Source organism: Exophiala bonariae, assembly GCF_035927105.1.
Source record: "Exophiala bonariae strain CCFEE 5792 chromosome Unknown scaffold_30, whole genome shotgun sequence".
Classification (NCBI taxonomy): domain Eukaryota; kingdom Fungi; phylum Ascomycota; class Eurotiomycetes; order Chaetothyriales; family Herpotrichiellaceae; genus Exophiala; species Exophiala bonariae.
The window spans coordinates 232308-256428 of NW_027042505.1; the positions used below are offsets into that span (position 1 = coordinate 232308).

At 49.2% G+C, this 24121-nt stretch overlaps 10 protein-coding genes across 10 annotated transcripts; 5 read left to right on the forward strand and 5 right to left on the reverse strand.

Annotated features, from left to right (window-relative positions):
• Positions 1–638: 638 nt before the first annotated feature.
• On the forward strand, positions 639–3626 carry LTR84_008251 (uncharacterized protein; the record flags this gene model as incomplete). The annotated part of the gene is made up of 1 exon (XM_064851798.1): positions 639–3626. The coding sequence occupies one exon, from the start codon at positions 639–641 to the stop codon at positions 3624–3626; it is 2988 nt and encodes a 995-aa protein (XP_064702039.1).
• Positions 3627–4189: 563 nt separating this feature from the next.
• LTR84_008252 (uncharacterized protein) lies at positions 4190–5527 on the reverse strand (the record flags this gene model as incomplete). Its single annotated transcript, XM_064851799.1, has 3 exons — positions 4190–5272; positions 5329–5432; positions 5485–5527. 3 exons carry the CDS (start codon positions 5525–5527, stop codon positions 4190–4192), a joined length of 1230 nt encoding a protein of 409 aa, XP_064702040.1.
• A 1069-nt stretch (positions 5528–6596) lies between these two features.
• Positions 6597–7610, reverse strand: LTR84_008253 (uncharacterized protein; the record flags this gene model as incomplete). The annotated part of the gene is made up of 2 exons (XM_064851800.1): positions 6597–7308; positions 7360–7610. 2 exons carry the CDS (start codon positions 7608–7610, stop codon positions 6597–6599), a joined length of 963 nt encoding a protein of 320 aa, XP_064702041.1.
• A 2197-nt stretch (positions 7611–9807) lies between these two features.
• On the forward strand, positions 9808–11715 carry GEM1 (ERMES complex Ca(2+)-binding regulatory GTPase gem1; the record flags this gene model as incomplete). Its single annotated transcript, XM_064851801.1, has 1 exon — positions 9808–11715. One exon carries the CDS (start codon positions 9808–9810, stop codon positions 11713–11715), a length of 1908 nt encoding a protein of 635 aa, XP_064702042.1.
• Positions 11716–12257: 542 nt separating this feature from the next.
• Positions 12258–12956, forward strand: LTR84_008255 (uncharacterized protein; the record flags this gene model as incomplete). The annotated part of the gene is made up of 1 exon (XM_064851802.1): positions 12258–12956. The coding sequence occupies one exon, from the start codon at positions 12258–12260 to the stop codon at positions 12954–12956; it is 699 nt and encodes a 232-aa protein (XP_064702043.1).
• A 129-nt stretch (positions 12957–13085) lies between these two features.
• Positions 13086–13853, reverse strand: LTR84_008256 (uncharacterized protein; the record flags this gene model as incomplete). The annotated part of the gene is made up of 1 exon (XM_064851803.1): positions 13086–13853. One exon carries the CDS (start codon positions 13851–13853, stop codon positions 13086–13088), a length of 768 nt encoding a protein of 255 aa, XP_064702044.1.
• A 2460-nt stretch (positions 13854–16313) lies between these two features.
• On the reverse strand, positions 16314–18159 carry LTR84_008257 (uncharacterized protein; the record flags this gene model as incomplete). The annotated part of the gene is made up of 3 exons (XM_064851804.1): positions 16314–17408; positions 17464–17979; positions 18037–18159. 3 exons carry the CDS (start codon positions 18157–18159, stop codon positions 16314–16316), a joined length of 1734 nt encoding a protein of 577 aa, XP_064702045.1.
• A 1419-nt stretch (positions 18160–19578) lies between these two features.
• LTR84_008258 (uncharacterized protein) lies at positions 19579–20091 on the forward strand (the record flags this gene model as incomplete). The annotated part of the gene is made up of 1 exon (XM_064851805.1): positions 19579–20091. One exon carries the CDS (start codon positions 19579–19581, stop codon positions 20089–20091), a length of 513 nt encoding a protein of 170 aa, XP_064702046.1.
• A 788-nt stretch (positions 20092–20879) lies between these two features.
• Positions 20880–21817, forward strand: LTR84_008259 (uncharacterized protein; the record flags this gene model as incomplete). Its single annotated transcript, XM_064851806.1, has 2 exons — positions 20880–21294; positions 21345–21817. The coding sequence occupies 2 exons, from the start codon at positions 20880–20882 to the stop codon at positions 21815–21817; spliced, it is 888 nt and encodes a 295-aa protein (XP_064702047.1).
• Positions 21818–22810: 993 nt separating this feature from the next.
• LTR84_008260 (uncharacterized protein) lies at positions 22811–23758 on the reverse strand (the record flags this gene model as incomplete). The annotated part of the gene is made up of 3 exons (XM_064851807.1): positions 22811–23374; positions 23433–23622; positions 23679–23758. The coding sequence occupies 3 exons, from the start codon at positions 23756–23758 to the stop codon at positions 22811–22813; spliced, it is 834 nt and encodes a 277-aa protein (XP_064702048.1).
• Positions 23759–24121: the final 363 nt, after the last annotated feature.

Below are 24121 nucleotides of genomic sequence, written 5' to 3' on the forward strand. Positions count from 1 at the left end.
ACCTGCCCTGATATTGTGGTGCCTGTCTAGGCGTTACAATTGCAAGAGAACTGAAGTATTTGTAGGAATTGGTATGTGGATGATTGGGCCTCCATCAAGAATGAGACGCCGGATCAACGTAACTTGCACTTGGATGGAGCCTAAGCCTGCGGTTGCCGCCAGTAAACCCGTTCTCGCCGTCAAGAACTATGACGAAATGTGTGAGGCTGAGTCACGGGCAGGCAATGAGATTACTATTGCCAAGACGAGGCTAAGAGGCTCTGTGGCTGGTGGGAGCTAGGCCAAATTCAGTGAATGCTGTGGCTGGTGCTGTTTGGCATCCTCCAGGCTGTTACGTCGTTTTGTACCTATCCAACTCATTTCCGGCTTCTTTCATCCACCATATTCCAACTCTCTTCTTTGTTGTCTACGTAGGTATACTAACAAAAGATTAGCAGTAAATCCTGGATCCCATCTGCCGGTGTAACCCGCACGCAGTATCTACTAGATTCCAGTTTCTAACCCTTTCTGAGATCTACTCAACTGTCACAAGAGCCGGCCAACTTGGCCACCCTGTCTATCTATTCCTTAAGCCTTGACCATTATATGACCTCAGATTGGATCGTTTCCCAGCCTTGCTTCGGGCCGTCCGGAAGGGCATGGCCGAAGCAACAAAGCCATCTTCATCTTTCCTAAGCTCAATCAGTCCCTGGAGCAGGAGTAATACTCCTCCGCCCAAGTCCCCTCGACAGGGTCCCAAGGATGACCCTCATCAACTAAGACAGTCTACTGGCATTGACCATACTATTAGTCTACGTCCATCGCCAAGTTTACGTCGATATCCCAGGGACTGTCCTCCTCTCATCACCAAATGGTATTATGCTGTGGACGTAGCAAAACGGAAACCTTTTGCAACTGAACCAGGACCAGAAGAACCTGCAAAAGCGACAACTGGTCCCAAGAAGTTCGTGGGTTTCTCATCCACTGACTCTCAAGCCATTGAAAAGGCATACCAATCACTCGATAGAGGCGACAAATCACAGTCGGACACTTCATCTCCCACTTCCACAAGGGTTCCTGTCAATGAGGACTTCCTGTTCGATGTCCATATCGAGAAGCGGGAGCTCGAACCTGCGTACTGGCTAGGACCTGTTTACGAGGTTCACCGTGGTAGCTGGTTCTATGTGGAAGGCTCCTTCCTAAAACCCTGCGACGAGAACCTCGCGAATCAGCTCGAGGAAGGCTACTTGAAAATAGCCCCATGGAGGAGATTAGGCATCTCATCTCCTCGTTCAACCTCTCAGCCGAGAAGTCGTCCGGCTTCAATGATATTGGATAGTGCATCAACCCTTCTCCCGAACAAGGCCAACCCGTCTCAAGATGATGCCCAAACCGCAGGTTCTAACACTTATCGACTTTTTGGCAATCACATGAACACGACGGTGACCTACCAAGATGCTGTCACTGCTTTCCTGTCATCAGATGATTTCTACTCTCGTATGAGTAGCATCACCTATGGTAGATTTGTCGGGTATGGTGGCACAAAGGTAGTGAGAGGGTGGTCGGAATCTACGAGACTCGTGGAACCAAAACCTGCTGAGCCGATTAGCTCAAAGGAGAAGCGAAAATCAGCCAAGAATACCAGCGAAACCAGCCAGCCAGTAGAATCTACCAAAGCTGATTCACAGCCCGAGGAGCAGGAACCTGAGTCCAAACCCCGTCGGTCTGCCCTCGAAAGACAACTTTCGTCCTTGGCAGGAATCCCTGGATCTCAAGAAGGAGACATCTCAGCTGAGGAAGAGGCCCGAGAACAAGAAGAAAAGGAAATGGAAGACGCCAGAGAAAAGGACGGGGATGATCAAGCAAGACAGATTGACCATCTTGTCCTCGTGACCCATGGTATTGGTCAACGTCTTGGGTTAAGACTGGACAGTATTAACTTCGTCCACGATGTGAATACTCTACGCAAGTCCATGAAGGCTGTGTATGGTTCTGCTCCAGATCTACAGGCTTTGAGTGGTGATCCCAAAAATTGTCGAGTACAGGTCCTGCCGATTGCCTGGCGTCATTTGCTCGATTTTCCCAAACAGAGTCTCAAGCAGAATCGCAAAGAATTCGATTTAGGCGATGCTGATGACGATTTCGATGACATCTATCCTTCCCTTCAAGACATTACCGTTGAAGGCGTTCCTGCAGTACGCAATCTCATCACAGACCTTGCAATGGACGTCCTTCTCTACCAAAGTGCCTACAGAGAACATATTGCTCAAATCGTGCAACAAGAATGCAATCGAGTCTACAAACTCTTCAAGCAGCGCACCGGGTTCTCTGGTCAGGTCAGCCTTTGTGGTCATTCTTTAGGAAGTGCTGTCCTATTCGACATCCTCTGCCGGCAGGAAGATTTAATCCAGACTCGACCCCGTCGAGTATCAAGCAAGACAGCACGAGAACCCAGTATGGACCAGACAAACCTCAAACTTGACTTTGATGTCCAGAACTTCTTTTGTCTTGGTTCACCAATCGCTCTTTTTCAAATGCTCAAAGGCCGCACGGTCAGTGGTCGAAATTCCTCGTCTAGCTATAGCTATGGCGGGCCAATGCCAACATCGCCCTTTGACCCGGATCCAATGAGCAACGATCCTTTTGACATTGCTTCCACCAGAAATCCCCCCATGAGCTCCGTCAAGGAATTGATACCTATCACGACATCATCCCCTAAATGCGGCGAACTCTTCAACATCTTCCATCCAACAGACCCAATCGCTTACCGCATCGAGCCACTTATCTCCCCAGCAATGGCTCAACTGAAATCTCAACCCTTGCCATACACGAAGAAAGGGCTCTTTGCAGCACCCGGAATTGCCAACATCTCCGCCCGCGTCGGTCAACAAGTAATGTCATCTTGGTACAACCTAACCTCTGGGGTTGCATCCACACTCATCAACCGAAGCCTCGGCATTACAGGCGAAGAGCAAGCGCTGCCACAGGACAAAGGAAAATCCTCTCAGGCAGCAGGTCCTGGCAATACTCTGACGGGCGGACCCAACATCCCACAGATCACCATGCCAACCGCCGACAAGTCTCGTCAGCAGGCACTGGCGGAAGCCGCCCGCTCCTCACCAACCAGCGAACAACCTCCGACGCTAATCGACTCGGAAATCGAAACCCTGTATTCCGGCTTCCAAAAACGCCGAAGATCCCAAACGCCCTCGTCACTCACACCCAACACGACAGGCACAACGACAGACGACACCACGGCCAACGACCCCGACGCCTCGTCAACAACCCCTCCACAAGCAAGCTCCGAAACAGACCCCGCCGAATATACAGTCAGCCAAGACCGGGCCCGCAAGCTGAAGCGCGAAGAAGCAAAAGTGCGCGCGCTGAACAGCAATGGGCGCGTCGACTACCATATCCAGGAGGGCATGTTCGACGTGAGTCTGCTGGCGAGCATTGCCAGCCACCTGAGCTACTGGGCCGACGAGGACGTCAATCATTTCATGATTGGGCAGATGCTGAAGAAGACGAGTCGTGGGCGAGGAGGGCTTGGAAATGTGGGTGTGGGTGGGGAGCAGAAGGAGAAGAATAGGGAGCTGGAAAGGGAGCGCCAGGGCGACATCGGACGTGGAGGAGGGGACATGTTGTGAGCGCTGAGGCAATGCCAGCAAGTTGGATGATTGATGGGATTGTTCGCATGGTTCCTCGTTCTGGGATTTTGTATGTTAAGCGGCTTTTCTTCTCTCTCCACTACTAGACATAAAAAGATAAGGTGGGCATGTTTCTGCAGTTCGCATAGATAGAAAACAGGTCAGTGCTACCATTCACAGTTCAGCACCTAATTTCAAATCTCGTGTGGCAGCGTTCAGCGGCCGCTAAAGATTCCACGCTTCATGACACTTAATCAGGAGCATACACACGAACGAGGTTGCGGCAAATACAAAATGCTTGAAATGTAATTGATTGTTTATCTTGCTCATGTCCCTTTTCTTGCAAACAACGATGCCGACCAAGGTAGTTTTCACGCTCCTTCCAGTTCACCATGCCAAAAGATCTGTGAAGATGTTCTCTTTGCAGAAACGAGTGAACAGAAAACTAACTCCGGCGCTAAATGGAAGTGATCCGCTTGCAAGACATAATGAAGGGTATAATCATGGTCATAGGCATGATGGAATGATCTTGAAGATTTTTGGGTGCTGGAGTCCATTGTTCTTTATGACGCCGTTTCAACATAATTCGAAGGAAACACACCAACACGACCATCCTCTGTTCGACCAGTCCACCAATCAGTCTTATTGTCGGTGCGTTTGGTGATGGTGATAACATCTCCTTTCTTGAAACCAAGGTCGCCATCTTGATCGGCATCGAAAGTAAAAAGGGCCACTGCTTGATCTGAACGTAGACCAGCCGTTCCGGTTTTCTGCCTGAAAACAGGTTTCGGTGCTGTTGGTCTGTTTGGTTTGCTATCAGAATAACCTGTAAAGTCATTTTGCAAGGTACTGGCTCGACTCCGATTGGCAGTCATGCTCTCAAAGGTTTCGTTAGGATTGGCGCGTGTCCCGGCGCCTGGTGAGCGGTCATAAACATCATCGGCCCAAGTGTTGGCTCGACGAGGGTTGTCACGATATTCGTAGTTGTCATTTTGCGAACCGAAAGTGGAAGATCGATTATTTCGAGTATTTGCTCCGTAGGCATCGCCGGTTCTTCCTTCCCAGACCACGTTGTCATGTTGATCATCATAAATTGGCACATCATTGTACATTCCGTCACCAGCAGCTGCTGCACCCGAGAAGATGCGAGTATTGAGGACCCTCATCAATGGGTCTGCAGCTGGAGGAGGCCGGACGGCGCCCTCGAGTAATTGACGTGCCGTAACTCTTCCACTGTACAGCTTTTCATTGGCATCCCTCCGCTCGATTAAAGCGCTGCCTTCCAGACTGACTCCAGCAAACAAGCCTTTTGTTTTACTGTATGAGAAGATTCCTGCGACACCCTTTAGACTCGCGGCACCGGCAGCCTCTGCATTTCTTCCGACGGGACCAGCAGCTATACTGACATTGCCACCGAGTGTGAGGGAGGCGGCTTGGGAAAATGTTCGAACTGCGGCAGCATCGTTGAGGATGAAAACAAAATCAGTCAACTCGAAACCTATCTGACCGCCAAAGCCACCTCCTGCGAGTGCAATGGCCGAGGGAGCAGACCATGAGCCATCTGCCAGGCGAGCGACAATGATGCCGGAACCGACTCGACCAGAGCCGACAAAGCCTGCTTTAAGAACGGTGATGACGGCCAAGCCCTAGTCTTGAATTAGATGACATGGAATGATAGACGAGAGGACTCTTTCGAACTGACTTTTGCATTTGCTAGAATGTGAGGAGGGATGATCTTGTCAGGACCAAAGCTCTGTCTCGGGTCGACGAAAGAAGCTAATATTTTGCCAGCCTTCTTACACTCGCCTGTCTTTGTGTCAGAGCGGGGCTCAATCAGTGTGGTAGTGGGGAGTCATACTTCTCATAGAAGCGGGTAAAGGATTATTGATACCCCAAGGCATGGTTGGAAGATATGGTGAGATTTATTCTCTGCGTCGTTCGTACTCTTTTCAGGCAGGAATGGAGGGAGGGTTGGTGAGCGCAGCTGCGAGGAGGGATTCGGAAATCCACGGGCGCCGATGACGATGGTGGGAAATAGTTGAAGGAGGGCGGGGATAGCGGAGAAGTGGCTGAGATGAGGAGCAACCAATATTTATGAATAACTGAAGCAGTATTGGGTTCGAGCAACTGGAAGTGTCTGGAGTAACAGATTCAAGCCATCGCAGGCGGGCAAACAGGCAGAATCGAAAAAGCAAGACGTTGAGGTAAAGGCGACCAGGACTCGGGTGAAGGTATTTGGGTAGGTGCGACTCGTGGAAGACAGGTACGCACTCATGAGCGGCTGCGCCTGCGGCTGCAGTTGCACCTGTAAAGGCTCCCTAGGCCGAAGGGCACCTAAAGTCGCTACTTGGAGGGCAATGGCAAGCCTCAAAGATAGTTACAGCCGAGCCGCTCCTTCCCCAATTGCCATGAACCGCCTGCAACTTCCGCCGTCACCATGCATACCCAGGCTTGGCGACCACCCTCGACTCGTCCCTCTTTGTGGCTCAGCACCTTTTCCCATCGCCCTTTCATCATCTTACCTCCCTAGGTAGTTTGTTCCACGCGGCTTCAGGGTCGAAAGGTGGAGGGAGAGTGTTCTCGCAGGCCGACGATCGACTCTCAAGAGTGTTCCTGGTACTACTATGCCTTCCAACAAAGACCATCTATCGTGCCTGGTCTTTGTGGATGCGATTCGAGACCTAATTGCAGTGCCAATAAGGACCGAGGCGTACATAATTTGTTCCGGTACCGAAGACGAGGTTGCTAATATGACTAATGCACACTTGAACCACGGGTACTGGAACTGGGTACTTTAGGGGGTAGGGTTTCTACGCTTTATAGCGATTCAGTGTCGTATAATAGCTTTATAGCTGATGAAGTATAGAGATCTCTACAAGTTTTTGAAAAGAACCTATACCTCATAAATCTTAGATATCTTATAACCTTTAGAGAATCTCTGCGACGCCAGACTAAGGTTGGTCGCTCTTTTCATTTCCTCGAAAGCCAGCTACAAGCAACGTCCCAGAATTCATGACAACCTTGTTCTTGTCTGTGTGTCACAGCCACGAATCGCTCACAAACTCTGCGCGCATCTTGCCATCGATCCTTCGCGACAGGTACTCTGCTGGATTGGAGCTGCTCAGCGAACCACCATTGCAGAGAGTTCTTTCGGGCAGTGTATCCACCCAGTATGGTCACCCACAGGAGCAGGTCCGGGTGAGAGCTCCAGTAGCCAAGTTTGTCGCATTCGTCCATCAGCAGCATCATTTGACGAGAGCTGAAGGCATGGTAGGCGCGAATCTGTGGAAATGGCTCAATACTCTCACAGAGAACCATCAAGAGTCCCAGGCGACAAAGTCGATAGATCAACGTTCCTTTCGACCTGGTGGACAACGCTTGGTGCTGGAGGTTGCGCCGTGCGATGATGAGTTTGATAAAATCAACTCCACAACGCGCATTCTCTAGGTATGCGTCATAACTGTCCATTAAGGCGCGCGCAAGGGGCACGATTTCCAACAAAGTCTGAGCAGGTTTGTGGTCATTCAAAATTGCAAATCCATCCTCCACTCCGTCCAATCCAAACCCTTGCTGTCGTCTTAGTTCTTTTCCAAACTTCAGGTGATCCATATATGGTTCAAAAGACATAAAATCGGGGAACGATGGCCTCCGAAGATTGGAGAAGGAATCTAAGACATCCAGCCTGTCGATCTTTCAGATGGTGCAACTCTAAGAAGGAAGATGCCGAACTTACAAATATATTAAGCCCGCCAGGTTTGCAAGCGAGATGGTCAGGAGACCTCCACTCTGCTTTGTCAATGTTACCAATGCGTGGAGATGGCTAGTCTCTACATTCTCTCGAGAATAAAACTCATTATCCTGTGCGAGTTTGTGGCCGTGGTAATGGATCTTTTTGCCCTGAGAAACGTCCGGCGGGCCGAACATAGCAATAATGGCTATTGCGAGAAGGAGTGTCTCGGAATAAGGGCCTGCGTTTCGAATCATTTTCTGGATGTATCTGATTGTGTCGTGGTACGCCTGTATCCGAACAATTTCCAACGACGCATCCCTGGTGCCAAAGAAGGAGAAGTGCGACGACGCTGAATAAATTAGGCCCTGTAGCAAAGCAGGGGATTCAACGGCATGCTTCATAAGGGCCGATCGCCATTCTTCCACCTCATTTACCCGGCTAGACAGAGCAAAATGTGGCCACTGATCGAACATGGCTGTCCTCGAAGGTCAGCCTTGGTCGGATTTTCCTGGTTAGCAAAAATAGCCTACCAAATTTAAGCATCTCCTGAGCAGGTTGAGAGAGAGTGGACACGCAGAGCGAATCAAATGGATCAAGTTGAGCTTGGCTTGGTGATCGCATGAAGCGAAGCAACGTTCGAATCATATCTGGGTTGCCCTCCTTCCCCTCATGGCTCCTTGAGACTGTTGCAGATGATTGAATAACTCTATTTTCATCAGTGTTGGCAGTTCGTATTGGTATTGTTCTTGCTTTTTTGCGCTGGTGATAGACAATGGCAGCGTGCCGATGCCGACGATATACCTGTGCTTTCTTCAATTCTTCAGACTGATTCATAGGGGTCCACGTCAAGAAGACAGAGCCCAATTGGACATTGGCAGCCATCCTGGACGTTCTGAGCTGCTGCAGTCGTAGGACAATCCCAAGACATCAGTGTGATACATGCTTGAAGGTCGCTTAGGATACGAGCTCCTAGGGGGTAAGTGGAATAGATATTGCATGCTCTCGAGGGTGACGAATGCAGGGGAAAAGAGGAAGAAAGCTTGAAAACTGTAGTTCATTTTGCCGACAGATTCCCACCAACACCATCCAGTCAGAGCTAGCATCAATTTTCTAACTATTCCGGTACTTTTATTCCCAGTTTACCTCGTATTACGTCCTGTTGGACCTCGGCCAAAAGCTTGTAGGGGATTGGCTCTGCCTATGGAGTGCTTGATTGCACAACACTTTTGTTTTACTGTGGCTGTTGATATGGTCCTTGCCAAAGATCACCAAGCCTCGAGCAAGACGGATGAAGTCATTGATAGTGACCCCTGCAACTTGCAGTCTGGATGAGGTGGTGTAGGCATCCGTCAGCACCGCGGCCAATAGGATGGTCAATTTGGGTCAATCTGTGCCGCATTGTAAGGCTGAATACGAGGTTTAGCGAGAGTCTCCGTTCCCACGGGGAGCACACGACGAGTCCACATCCACATCAGTAACCTGCTAGGTCTTCTGCGAGTTGGGGTAGGAATCGGCATTTGTAGATCGTCGGCTCCCTAACCAAGTTGCGCGTCGTGGTGCCCGTGTGAGACATTTTCTTCAGTTGGCTCAGGTTGTGCATGGCACTGCCTCTAGCTCGTAGGAGGATTCAAGAGGAGTCCTGTTCTCTCCACTGATTGTAGATAATAACATAAACATTCACATTGTTCTTTCGCAATCGACCATAGGATGCGGAAAACAGGGCTTCCCGTTCGCTCAGCCGTACTTAAGCTGCATGCCGATTCGTTAGTACTAAAGTGGGTGACCATTTGGGAATCCGGATTGTTGATTGTTTTTGCATTTTTTTGCCTCTTCGTCGATCTTGACCTATCCATAGGTTCCAGGCCAGATTACAAGTGTTCAAAGGCATCCTATGTACTAACGCGAACAGATCATTGCCTCGAATATGCTCGACGCGGGAAGACTTACGCGAGGCGCTTCAGAATGTCTGAGTGCTTGACTCGTTACAACTTGCCTCGCGAGCGACGTCAATCCTCGAGTTGAAACTGTATGAGGTTCGCTACATTTTTGGCAATTCGAAGCGTAGGAAGTCATATATGAAATCGTAATAACTACCTACCTACGAGTAGATACTGCTGTAGAGTCGTTGAGACGCTGGGTGATGTTCCCTCCGAAGCAAGACAGTTGGCTTGGATCACGTGTCTACAGTGCCAAGTGGCTTCACGTGATGTGGGGAAACGCGTTCTCCAAAACACCACGACTCCCATGTTCATACCTGTTCCAGTCCTACACTTCCTGATATCGTCTACAGGGAGCCCTGAGAACCTGAGAAACTGCTCTTTTGTATTCTACGACGCTATCTACCACTTGCTCTTAGCAAACCAAGGCCGCGCCTTAGACATGGACTTCGAAGCGTGATATCAATCCTCAAGCACCAACAATAGATCCTCCTCATAGTTGCACACTATTGCGATGCCCACCGTCAGAATATGCGTCTGCGGTGACGAGGGGTGTGGTAAGTCTAGTCTTATCACTTCTCTTGTTAAAGATACCTTTGTCAGCAACAAAATTCAAGCCGTTCTCCCTCAAATCACCATTCCTCCAACCTTAGGAACCCCTGAAAATGTCACCACTACCATAGTCGATACCTCTGCTTTACCTCAAGAACGTGCCACCCTAGCGAATGAACTCCGCAAGTCCAATGTGATTCTCCTTGTTTATTCCGATCACTACAGCTATGAAAGAGTTGCACTATTTTGGCTGCCCTACTTTCGATCTCTAGGAGTCAACCTGCCAGTCATTCTATGTGCAAACAAATCCGACTTGGTCACAACCACCACCTCTGCTCAAGTGGTAGAAGAAGAGATGCTACCGGTCATGGCAGAATTCAAGGAGATTGACTCCTGCATACGCACGAGCGCTCGTGAACACTACAATGTGAATGAAGCTTTCTTTCTGTGCCAAAAAGCTGTGACACACCCCGTTGCGCCCCTTTTTGATGCCAAGGAGTCGGCTCTCAAGCCTGCTGCGATTGCTGCTCTTCTGCGCATTTTCTACCTCTGTGACAAGGATAAGGATGGCTACCTGAACGACAAGGAGATGGAAGACTTCCAGATCAAATGCTTTGATAAAGGTCTCAGCCCGGAGGATTTACAACATATCAAGGATACTATTAATCATCACCTTCCTGGAACGGTCTCAGTTCGCGGCATCAACTCACAAGCCTTCCTTCTGCTGAACAAGCTCTATGCGGAGAAGGGCCGCCATGAGACAATCTGGGTCATTCTGAGAACTTTCCAATATACCGACAGTCTCTCATTACAAGAATCTTTCCTCCACCCGAAATTCGATGTACCCGAATTCGCTTCGGCAGAACTGTCTCCTGCAGGATATCGTTTCTTCGTTGATCTTTTCTTGACTTCGGATCGTGATAACGATGGAGGGTTGAGGGATGAAGAGCTCTCCTCCTTATTCGCTCCGACCCCCGGTCTACCGCATTCATGGGTGGACAACAATTTCCCGGCTTGCACTGTCCGAAATGATGCAGGTCATGTAACCTTGCAAGGTTGGCTCGCACAATGGTCCATGACGACCTTTACTTCTCCCAAAACAACTCTCGAATACCTAGCATATCTGGGATTCGAATCTCCTGATCGTTCCAACACGACTACCACCCCCGCCCTCAAATTGACCAAGCCTCGAAAACGTAGGAGGAAACCAGGCAGAATTGGTCGAAATGTCATATTGGCCCATGTGTTGGGAGCATCACAGTCAGGAAAATCAAGGTTGCTTGACACATTTCTTGCTCGGCCTTTCAACAACCTATACTTGCCCACAATTCAGCCGAGGGTAGCAGTCAACACTGTCGAGCTGCCTGGGGGCCGCCAGTGTTATTTGATCCTCAAGGAACTCGGCGAATCTGAGGCGGCTGTTCTGGACAATAAAAACAAACTTCTCGACCAATGCGATGTCGTGGTCTACACCTATGACTCGTCTGACCCAGACTCTTTTGCATACATCCCGAATATCCGCAAATCTTATCCCCATCTTGAAGATCTGCCTTCACTCTACGTTGCCCTGAAGGCTGATTTGGACCGCAATACCCAGAGATCAGAACACCAGCCGGAGGAGTATGTGGGTCAGATTCAGAGAATGCCTCAAGGCCCTCCTATATCTACCAGTGTCACATGGCCATCGATTCAAGAACTATTCGTTTCTATAGCTGAATCTGCCCTCGAACCAGTAACGGCATTTCCTCGACCTTTACAGGAAGATGATGATGGTCAATTGATGAGATACGGCTTAGTCGCTGGGGCCGTAGTCTGTGCTGGAGCAGCTGCGGTGGTGATTTGGCGAAGGTCGGCCAATCCTGGTGGGTAGAGTAATGATCCAGTGTATACAACAATGGATTCATAGGTAATTTGTGGGTGTACTCGTAGTCTCCTGCAAGCAAGTAATACCGGGTATGTGTGGACAATCCATTTCCTCCCGCAACCGTATCAATGCTTTTCTACATTCTACTACCCAATCCAACGTCGGGAAGCCAGCCTCGAGATTATGGGACGGATTGCGTGGCATCTCTAACTCAATGAGAAACGGGGACTCGATCCTTGGTGATGTTAACGAATCCCACCAACGTGGGGGTCGATTTCTCGTATACTAACTTAGTTACTGATCCTGACTTGCTATGTACTACCTAGGTACCGAGAACTTTTCTTAATTCTAAGTAGCCTGGCTTCTTAGGCGTTCCACTCTTGGGCTGACCACCCAGGTGACTCATCGCCGGCACGATGCAGATACCCTACGTTCTTAAGATCAGGCCAGGGCTTAGGGCATCCTCCTAAGAATATTCATCATATATCCGTTCCAACGTTTAGGTAACAGTGATTAGAGTCCAAGGCATATCTCCGAACGACATAGCCATGTCCTGCATCAAATTTGACTCAAGCTACGCCCGAGGCCTGGTCGCATCCCCACCATCATCAGAAACGGAAAGAATCCAATGGATCATCGACATTCTGAAGCTTCAATCACACATCGAGGGGGGCTACTTCTGCGAAACGCACCGCGATCAACGCGTTGTTCCCAACCCGTTCAAAGACCTCCCACTCCTCAGTAACGCCACGGATAAAGTCGATACCACTGAAACCCGCATGGCTAGCACTAGCATCCACTACTTAGTGACGCCGAAGTCCCCTATCGGCCATTTCCACCGCAACCGTGGCCTCACGGTGCATAACCTGCACAAGGGCCGCGGCATCTACGTTATCTTACACGTCGATCGCCCACGGGATGCAAAAGGCCGTGTCCACGTCGACACTTTCATGGTCGGGCAGGATATTTTCAATGGTGAGGATCTGCAATGGGTCATCACCGGGGGTAAGTTCAAGGCGACGTTCCTCATCCCGGATGAGGATGATGGGCCAGAGAGTGTGGATGGATTACTGATTAGTGAGACGGTGATCCCCGGGTTTGAGTATGCGGACCATGACTTTTTGAGGGCCGAGGAATTTGTAGATTATCTGGACCAAGAGCAGCAGGAGGAATTGAAGTGGTTGTTGAAACCGGAGGAGCAGGCGAGGCTGGAGGATGCTAGGAGAGCTCAAGCCGCAGGGAAATGATATCGGGAATTTTATTGGGAAGGATCTCAAGCTAGCGACAAGTCTTGGTTTCAGTAAGTCGAGTCATCACTCAACGATTTTTCATAAATACATAGAAGCCGTAACGATCATATATGTCATCAAGCAGCCTCATAACAGCTCCAAATCACCTCTCTCGACCCCCTTCCTAACATCGCGCCATCTGACCACCCATACCTCGCCCCGACTCATCCTCAACTCAACACTCGCACCCCCTTCCTTCCTTTCATCCACCTCGCTCCCATTTCTCCACCCCTCGGGGAGCAAACATCTAACCACAACAGCCGTCGCGCCATCGGGCCCCTCTACCATCGGCACACCACCACTCGAATCATCCAAGCGCCTCAACCCCGCCGGAAACGCCTGCAGAAAACTTGCGTCATAGAACCGCGATAGCAGCGCCTGATGATTCTTCAGAAATGCCGTCTCCGCAGCACTGAGATACACGTTCTTTTCATCGGTGTCCAGACTCGACAAATAAAAGACCGCGAATTTCGTCAACTTCGCAAGCCTCTGGCGCAGGAAACTCCGGATCAGAAATTGCGTGCGGCTGAGGTCTGTTTGCAGGATTGAGAGTGTGAGATTCGCGTTCTGCCGTGAGTTGACGCCTTTGTTGTTTTGTGCGCTGTAGCCGTCACCCATGCCGCTGGCGAGGTCTTCGATCGTGTTGATTTGGTGCTGTACGCGCGTCATTACGCGTTGCATCAGTTCTGTTGGGTAGAAGAGCAGGTCTGGCGCGCACCGCTCCGAGATCCATGAGCGGGTAAGAAGCTGGTGGTCTGTTGAGGTGTCGGTGTCCAGATAGACCGACGATGATGACGGGTCGCCTGGGACGCTGCGTGTGACCGAGGCGAGGATGTCGGAAATGTCGATGTCCATAGTTTCTGAGATTTCAGTCTTGACCGGACTTTGAACACTGATTTGTGTCGCTCAGATGAAATGGAGATTGTTTTCCTTCTATCCCGTGAAGAGACTGGGGATGAAACACGACGTGGTGTTTGTTCCTGTCTGCTTTATCGTGAATAGATTGGGTGATGCCTTTTATTTCTAGCTCTAGATTTCGTTCTTCTGGTATGTTCTGGTCTGGTATGTTGGAATCTGGTTTTTTTGAAAATCAGTTTCTACTCTTGAGTCGTTGTTCTGATACTCCATGAAACGCTAGTAGGTACTTGTCGGCGATAATTTATCCCACTAATGCTGAGAGGCTAGTAGATTAGTGACGGCGCTAACAGCCTCGAAACTGGGCGGAAGTCGCCGCCCTTACCCTCCCATAATTGCACACTGCATCCAACAACAATGAAAGATATTACGAACCTTGCATGTCTTCTGTTATGAGTCTCGTATCAACTTTCAAGAAACTAATCCAAGCAAAATCTTCCGACTCTCTGAGATTCAGGTGATCGGTATTCAGGGAAATAGCTCCCTGACCCCATCTCTCCTTCTGATATCTTGAGACAACGAATTTTGGATGCCCTCATCCCTTGTTTGCTTTACACTCCCTGCTGAATGATCTATGATATCAGCAGTGGTCGCCCGCCCGACGGCGCTGCGAAACACCGAATACTACTTGTCGATGACTCAATTTTCTGGCCCTTTGACGAACTAGCTCCCATCACAGCAGAATGGGACTCGGCATTATTTGTGACTACCCAGATGGCCTGGATATTTTTGTTTTCCTACCATCAAACGGTAGGTAAAATGTCACTATTCGAGCTCGTGATGGGCTCTGTTCGTTGAAGCGCTCGCCGTTCCCCACAACTCCCACTGTCTTATTCTTCGACTGATCGACCAGTCATCAAATAATCTTAAGACTCTCGACATCACCCATAGCTCTAAGTTGGTAAAACCCAGCTACACTCTGGTGTTGCTCCATTTATACACTTATACTGCACTGTGTGCACAAAACACATGCAATCACCAACCCATCTCTTCATACAGAAAATCATTTCATGCCAAAGGTAAGCCTTAGAGCTATAAAGGCCTTGTCACTCACTCGAGACACCGAAAGACTTGTGACTGATGCAAAGTTGATGCAAAGAAGGCTGGGGCCAAGTTGCAGCGGGACACAGAACTTGAAAGGCTTGAAAAGATCCATCAGCGCAGCAGTAAAAATGTCGAGCTTCGCATTTCACCACACTGAATGCTCTGTTTGCTATCCTCACCGAACTCATCTCAAACCCACCTCTATATAAACCTAAAAGCCGCGTCAGTCTCTATGTAATTTTCCAGCACCAATCTTCATAAACCTGAAATCCCCCCTTCCCGCGATCCAGATCAAGGACCAAAGAATATCCGACCATTTGAACCTTTAAACCGCCTCCAAACGCGAACCAGAGACTTGATATCACGGCATTCGGTATTTCAGTTCGAGGTCGCCATACGCCATGTGTCTAAACAAGGCCGTGACTCACCAGTTGTGTCAACACCTCTCAGTGGTATTCCAAATGTGTTCAAAGCGAAGGGAGAAGGGAACATGCAACTCAGCAGAAAATCGGGCAACAAACCAACGGGATTATTGCAATGCCTGCGAGATGAGGCAGCTCGACAGGGCCTCTGAAGGTTCCAGGAGCCGGAGGATGTAAAGAATAACTCCGGTTGACCGATGTTTCAAGACGGCTTGTGTGTCTCGGGTCAGGCAATCTCATACATACAATCACTCCCCAACACACCACGTGTTTACATCCAACTTCGATTTTCGGGTACTATAACCACCGGACAGCAATGTTTACGCCACACAACTCAAATAGCAGCGAAAGTGCAACCTTATCACCAACGCCGAAAAATACAGATAGGAGTCATGTTCCTCGTTTGCGGTCGCGGCGAAGTATGGTTGCAACTGGCCCTTCAATCCCCGGACAAGGGGCGAGCACATGGAACGGACAGCTAACGGCCAAGTCACGACATCGAAAGGCGCTTATTGAGACATTGTACGGGTTTACGGTTGAGCCCAAGTTTAGCTGATTGAGATGGGGAGTAGCACACTTGTCGGCAACATGGTGCTTTGTTTGACGAACTACCAATCTTACCAAGCAGATTGCTGGTCCAGATATCTTACAAATCACCAAATGGTGCGCTATTGGTGCTTTACGCCGCGCTCCTCGCTCTATCTTGTTAATGACTTGCCCAGTGCACGCTGAACTGGGCAGCATGGATGTCTAGCGTATTGCGGATTCTATACCAATCATGATCGAACAACTTTAACTTTGATCATTGTTCGTTGATGACCAACTGAATGTATGTCACCCTTTTGACTCATGCCTGTATGTTGATGACGTGTGCATTGCCCACGATCCCATTGCTTCAGCGATGGTATATACTCTCCACCAAAATCAGGGTGCGCTAGACATTCTTCTGCCACCAATCGCACCGCAAATTAGCTTGAGGATCAACGATTAATGTGCCCAAGTTGGTTTGATTTAGCGTTAGTACCGAGGCATTGGTCCCATAGGGCGGAAACCACGAATGAGGGCTCGTAGCTGGGCCAGTATTCGGGGATCCTGTAGTTGTGAAACTTATGATATAATCTTGCAGCGTAAGGGCGACGTTTTCGTCGACCGGATAGCCTTCCCAAGTCGTGCTCCCGTTGCCATTGTAGAAGGTATAGCCAAGATCGTCGGCATGTATAGCTGGTGGCACCGCGAATAGGTACTTAAAGATACTCTTGGATACAATGTTTGACAGCGACTGCGCAAGATAGCGTGTGTTGCATAAAAAGCAAGCCTCTGCTGTCGTCAAAGCCGCCCGCAGAGGTTGTGTTGTGTAGTTGAACTTCCCTGACAGGTCGTTTGGGTAAAGGTCCGTGGCAACATGGTCAATCATATCTTCTGTCGCGTTTGGGAAAAAGAGACGGACATTTCCGCGGTAGTCTCGATCATCCTTCAAAAAAGGAGAATCAAAAAGCACACCCTCATTGAAATTGGTCCCCATCATGATGGCATTCAGGGAAGTGGCGAACCGTCCTTGGGCAATGAGTCTGCCCGGCATCTCAGGAACAAATGTACCATCCACGACAGGGCCAAAGGTGTATATCCCGTAGGGTGAACGTCCAACTATGACGCTATTAAGTAGTGTGATCTCCTCGAACGAGAGCGCGCGGAGATCGTCCACGGTTTTGATGGTCCGTCCCGTCAGCGCAGATGCGTTAGTCAGGGCGCATTCGATGAGCGATTCTTGGAACCCAGGATTAGCATTTGGTTGCCATCCGGGACTTTGGAGTATTGCCTGTTGGAAAGGAGCAGGTCCTGATGCACCCCCAAATGCTGTAATTTGGTGGAACACAGAGCCTCCACCAGCCGACTCTCCCATAATTGTGACTCGAGAAGGATCTCCGCCGAACAGGTGGATGTATTTTTGTACCCACTCGAGAGCTAGGCGCTGATCGAGTAGCCCAACATTAGAATCGCCTTGTCCGACAATACCGGACGGTAAAAACCCCTGGCATCGTGCAACTTAGCTTGAGAAAACAAAAGGTAAGGAACGAACCACTCACAAAGAGGCCAACTCGGTAGTTCATGGCAACATAAATAAGTCCTTCATCATGGTTGGAGCTTGACCTAGCTACAAGACCAGTGGCGTTCTGTTCATGCTTATAGCCAGCCGAAAATCCGCCACCGTCGATCCAAACCAAGACTGCCGCGCCAGTGGAAGTTGGAGCTGGCTTCCCGTTGTGCCATGAGTTCTGTTTGGTAGAGGCTGTGGGCGGGAAGATTCGGGACGGGACCAGGACGTCCAAGAATAAACAGTCTTCAGTTTCCTCTGGACTCATGGCTGGAATGTCTGAGATGTTGAAGCGCGGTGGCTGGAGTTGCGACACTGGCACGCCCTGGGCAATTGCCGTTCCATCATAAAGCCAGGCGGGATGAGTTTGAGGGCAACGCGTAGCTCTCTGTCCAGTATTCAGGGTGCGGTTAATCGTACTCGGGGGTTGTGGGCCTTTGAAGCGGGATGCACCAGTAATAACGTCGCCGTATCGAATGTTGGAGAAGTTGTAATATTGTCCAGCTTCCTTTTCGTCACATTTAGTAGCAATTTCAAGACCTGGTTTCTAGAACGTGGTACTTACATTGATTGTACCTTGATGAACGGCATATTGCAAGTCAACGACTGGTAGATGATTTGGAGCCGCCAGAAATCTCGGCACAATGAACCCAAGAATGGCGGCAGTTGACCACTGTTTAGCAACCATTTTTTTCTGTGGGCAGACTTATCACGAAACTGCGCGAGTTCCCTAGAACTGAAATCGCGAACGAGGATAGCTCCCTCAAGCCCTGTTTGCAAAGTTGCTCAGTTAGGCAATCTCGCTTGGAGTTTTTGAGATGTTTGCACTAGCAGCCATGCTGTGCGGTTTGGGGGCATGTCATGGTATACAGCATATTGCCTCCTCTCGCTGGCTAAGTGTGGAAATCGAAGTGGTCATCGGAGTAAGCAATGGTCGGCCATGGCTTGGTGAGTAAATGAATAGCGTGTGGGCACTATTGGTACTGATGGGTACGTGCGGTCAACGGTTCAATAGTGACATTTAAGGGTTCGAGCTATCACTTGAAGTCAATTAAAGGCATGAATAATGACCTCAGATATTTAAGCTATAAGACCGTGCACACCACAGAACCGAGTTCTGAGTTCAAATCAAGGGGGCTAAGCCTTGTGCCCCTGGTCCGTGCACAACATAGGCTCCAAATCAGCCAAAGCTCCATCACATTCCCGAAGGCTACACAACAACCGTTTGGCGCTAGGAGCTCACGAACCAGTTCACCTCTCTATTGATGAGACACATGCAGGAATATAGCACGTGGACTTCGTTAATAATTTCCTCAGTCACGCCCGGACCACAAGTTCATCTCGTCTTGTTACTTTTCTCCAGCTTTGACCTTGTCGCCTGTTGCTAGGTCGCGTACAATTGTGTGTTCTCATCATAACAAAGCGAAGGATGGCCTTGTTGATCTGACAGACTCAAGCTCGTCGGGAAACCCGGCTCTAGCAATCGCCGCCTCTCTGTAAGGACGAAACTCGCCGCCTAGACCTGCGGATTTGGCTGCGTTACAGCTATCAAGTAGTCGACCAGCTAGACATGAACTGCTATGCAGATAGGAGAGCTTAACCTTCTCTCCTTGGCAATTTCAAATAGTCCCGAGGAGAACTCTGCTGCTAGTGGATTATTTAGCCAGCTTCTCTCGTATTCAAAAGATTCTAGCCCCAGTCGTTGTCACCAATACGGCACATGGATGGTCCACGCCAGGCGAGGTGTATCGACACACGAGTGAGCGAAGACACAGTAGAGTATGACATATCGTATGAGCTTCTTGTGGCACCCTCACGGTCCTATCTTTGGTTACGAAGCAAATAGTGAGCTGACGAGCACATATCGTGGCGTAACTATTAGAAGTTGCCAAGGACATCTCTTACTAGCAACACTCTCCAGCTCAATCGAACGCTTTTTATCATGCCACTCTCGCGAGGTATTTAGACAGAAGAGATGAGTATTTAAGGATGAGTACACTCTAGCAATGGAGGCTCTAACTTACAAGAACGGTACTCAACTTGTGGCAATCGAAACTCATACATTTTACCCCCTTCAATTAGAAAGAATCCGGATCGAGCAACAGTCATGCGGTCATTCTCAATAATCATTCTCTCTCTTCTAGGCACCGCAGCAACTGTGGCTGCTGAGTGTTGCTCAAGCCCGGCAACATGTCTCGACGGGACCAAGAGTGATATATGGTCTTGCTGTGCCTATGGCAGTTGCAACATATTCTGTTGCAATTGCGACGGTGGTTGTCGTCAAGCCTCAACTAAGAGATCTTGGACCGACTGGGTCAGCCACGATCTCGGAAACCTCGCTAGTGACTCTGAAGGCACTTCCGTTTGTGGTTTAACACGCACCGACAAGCAGTGCGTGATCGACAAAATCAACGAGTTAGACACTGATCTCGATGGAAAGGTCTCTTTGGCTGAAATCCTTGCGAACCCCGATATTGTCAGACCTGGATTATCCACTTCTGGCATCGATGATGCCGAGTTACATGACATGTTGACAAAGCTCTTCGATATCTATGACACCAGCGAAGACGGCTATTTGGTGTTCGATGAGGCCAATACTCGCCAGGTCGTGCATCTCTAAGGAAATCCAAAGCCAAGGCCAAACATGGCTCTGCCCCACGGAGGCAGTTATCAACAAGGGGGAAACACATTCAATGAATTGGTTTAGTGGTCGATGTGGTTGTGGGAGTTGCAGACTAGGTATGCATGGGCGTGGCTTGGGTCGCATACAATCGGAGTGCTGTTCTTGGCTGGTAGAGTTGATACAAGACTATGACAGGCCTACAATCATTTAGTTACCATCTGCCAAACCGGCATCGCGGGAATGCGTTATCTTGTGAGCAATTGGCATTATAACCAAACATGAGACTGATCTCATTAACAGATTAGTAACATGAGTGCTTGGCAGTTGATCAACCTCCATCTTCAAGTTAACACAGCGCTAGCCACTGGGTGCGGGCACGATTACTGCTGACACGGCTATTTTTATGTCAATAACGCAGCCAAAACCTTGACAGACCGCCAACTCCAAGCCAGTTGCAGGTGTGCACGATGCACGCTACCATAAGTGGCGTTGTAGGATTTTATGTCAAACCCCCGAATGTTCAGCTCATGGCGATCGGGCAGGCCGCTGAAGCCTCCTCACAGCGTCTTGTAGTTGGAGAAGGCCATTGTGACTTTGGACTCCCAAAAACGAGTGAGTGTTGAAATCCCCTGGTCGCGTCAAGCTGGATATCTGGCTGAACCACAACTAATCTCCCATAAAATGCAGTGTTAATGCCGACTTTCTCGCTTCCTGTTTCCCACTTCTACAGAAATCATTGAGAATCCCTTGGTGCCTTTTCCACAGCGTTACCAGACTTATTCAACATGGAAACTGATGAGTACGCTATCTGGAGAACAGCTCCTGACGCAAGCAGGCTATGCTATCAGCATTTCCTATGGAGAGAATTATTTAATGGAAATATTCATCCATCCATAAAATTGGAGGACAGGCAGGGCCTCCGTATTGCCGAGTTCGCCGCGGGTCACTGTTTATGGGCAATGCAGGTTGCTCAGGAGTTCCCATTAGCCGCAGTGGAAGCATCAGACATTGATCTCAACCTTGTACCGCCGTCATCAGAACGACCATCCAATCTTTCGATTGCGAAATGGAGCTTCTTCGATAGGGTCCCAGAGAAGTGGCTGGGGGCCTTCGACTTAATTCATATCCGTCTCCTCATTCAACCATTTGCAGGTTTCCAAGATCCGAGACCTGTGCTTGAGAAGTTCGTTTCGATGCTGAGTATGTTGGAGGCAACATTGGAACGACTCTTTGATTGCTGACATATCTAGAACCGGGAGGCTATCTACAATGGGACGAATATGACTACGCGGACGCGGACAAGGGCCATGTATATTCAGTGGATAACCCAGAGCATGTACCAAACCCACACGAGACTCATAACTCATCTACAAGAATATGGCAGCTAATCATGGACACCTTTGGCTGGCCGCAAGAACACTTCGCCAAGCTTTCCACGTATTTCACTGAAGCTGGCCTTGAAGAAGTGCAGGACCACAAGATCAGACCGCCACCTTCGGTATTCAGAGCTTTTCACGAACATTGGTATGCCTTAATTGCACAGCTGCTGCCTGTCCTTGAGGCAAAAGATGTCACGGCAGGGATCGAAGCAAGAAAATTAGTGACTCAGATTAGGGAGGATTCACAAAGGCATGGGGTTTTCAGTGCACATATCACCAAATTTGTCGTGGGCAGAAAGCGTGACGATAAAAGTGACGCAAGGCTACTGCGCTCGAAGCTATAGTCATTGACACTTCTAGAACGATCTTAATGCCATCAACAGCATGCATTTGTGAGACTTCAGTGTGGTGTGACTTCAGAGTGTAGGCTGTACGTATCATTCCGCGTGGAGAGGTTTCCAAACAGCCAAAAGCAGTGGCATCGACTGTCAAAGTATTCTGGCTGGGTGAAGAAGGCCCTCTTTTGCTCCATGCTCTTTTGACTGGCTGGACATAAATGTGCCTCCAAAGTGAGAATGGCTCAGTCACCCACTCACGGGACATCCTCCTTGGGTTTGCAAGATCAGGAGATGATTGAAAAGTCTTTCTCCGACCACGATATGAAAACAAAATATCTGTCTTACTGCTAATATTCATTGGATCCACAAAGCCAGAGAGCACCAACCCGTTCACAGACCTGTCTCGAGAAACGAATTTACCACCCTCCAAAGCAGATTTCATACTTTCCTATAAATACACACCAAGTTCATAATAACTACTAGAGAATGCCGAAGCTTTCGTCAAGCCTGGCGAGAGATGTGTACACAGGAGACCAAAACGTACCGCTGCGGCCACAAGAAAACATACAAGAACAATTGCCCAGACAGGGACCAACAAGGGCATATAGTGAGAGTGTTTCATATTACCACACGCCTAAGGTGCATGTCCTGTGAGAGAGACAGAAACCTGAGGATGATTCGGAATCAAGTTGTGAGGGACTGGGCATGAAACATCTTAGTCTGACAACGACAGTGGGTAATGAAGCAGCTGCAACAAGGGTGGGGCTTATTAAGTATCGATAAAAGCTGATATTCCTGGCGCTGTTTCATTTTGCAACTCAACATCATCGTATGTACCTCATACTAGTTAGACAGCTTCTTCCTACGTCTGAAGGATCAGTACACCTTCCGAAAGGTGGAAACCTTTTGACCCCTACTCCTGATCGCTGTTCAGATACTATGAGGCTGCGATCCAATATGACACTGCGCGACTTCCCGTTCAAGCAGCATATCTAGAAATCAAACCTTCTCGAGGTGAGATTCAGAGATGATCCCTTTGTCCCCCGGAGGCGAAGTTGATGCACCGTTGACTTCCCTAGCTATTTCATCAGCAGGAAAGCCGACCACGGCTAATTCTCTATCCAACGCTTCCCTTCCCCTTGGAGTGAGTTGTCTTATGTCCATGGCAACATAATCGCCGAAGAGACGACCAATCTCTTCCAACGAGAGCAATTTTGTCTCGGGGAAAAAGTGCCACATTAACCCTGCACCGATCAGGGGAAGTATGATGAACAAAATGTAGAATTTCCAACCGACATCGGCAAACGCCACTGGTGCTGTCTGTGTGTAGATGAGAGTCGCTGTGAAAAGCCCACCCACGCTGAAACCAGCTCCTTGTGCTCTCAAGTTCGTGGGGAACAACTCAGTGCAGTAAACATATGAAGTGGCACCCATACAGCCTCCGTAGAAGAACACGAAGAGAAACAGGAAGAATACACCCATACCATTGCCGACGCGATTGTCTGTGCCACCAAAGGTGGCCACCATGGCTGTGAAACATATCAAAGAACATGCACAGCCAATCTGTCGACCATCAGATGCTTGACTTAGAGAGACACAGGAAAGTAGACAGCATGCTTACCAGTCCAATGAGCATGATGCGGGTTCGACCAAGACGATCGAGTAACCATGGAACCAAAGCGCATCCTATTATGCCTCCTCCAGAGTATAGACCGTTTGTCGCTCCAGTAATCTGATTGCCATTAGTGTCATTGAGGCTGATATGGAAGTATTGGAAGAATGCAGGGAGGCCAATCACAAGGCCCATGATACTATGAGTTTGTCAGTGACACCGCAGCAAACAATCCGGAATGGGCTGGAGACGGACGCCGAATTGAAGCCATAAGTGAAACTGCCCAGGGCGACGAAAAATACCGCCAGGAAATTGTATCTCGTTCCTCCGGCCATGTTGAACTATGAAGGAGGATTTATTTGCTATTGAATCTTATGTTAGGGGCACTGATTAAAAAAGTGCAGATTGCAGTCCATCGTCAAGGTCCTAAATCCGGCGATATTTCAGACTCAACTACTTACCATTTTGTGCTGCTGTCTGTAACCCAATTCGACAATCGATGCATTTCCTGAATTTCCCCAATGGGCCATGGGCGCCTGAGACTACGACACGTCTCAGTACCGAGTACAGTCCAGCGAATTCCACCGGCCGTCACCCGATTCGGCGAAATCAATGGGGAAAAGTTGGAGACGATTGTGTTCGTCATACCTGTACTTGATAGTGGAGCCCGAGCCTATGAGGAAGAGGGAGAACTTATA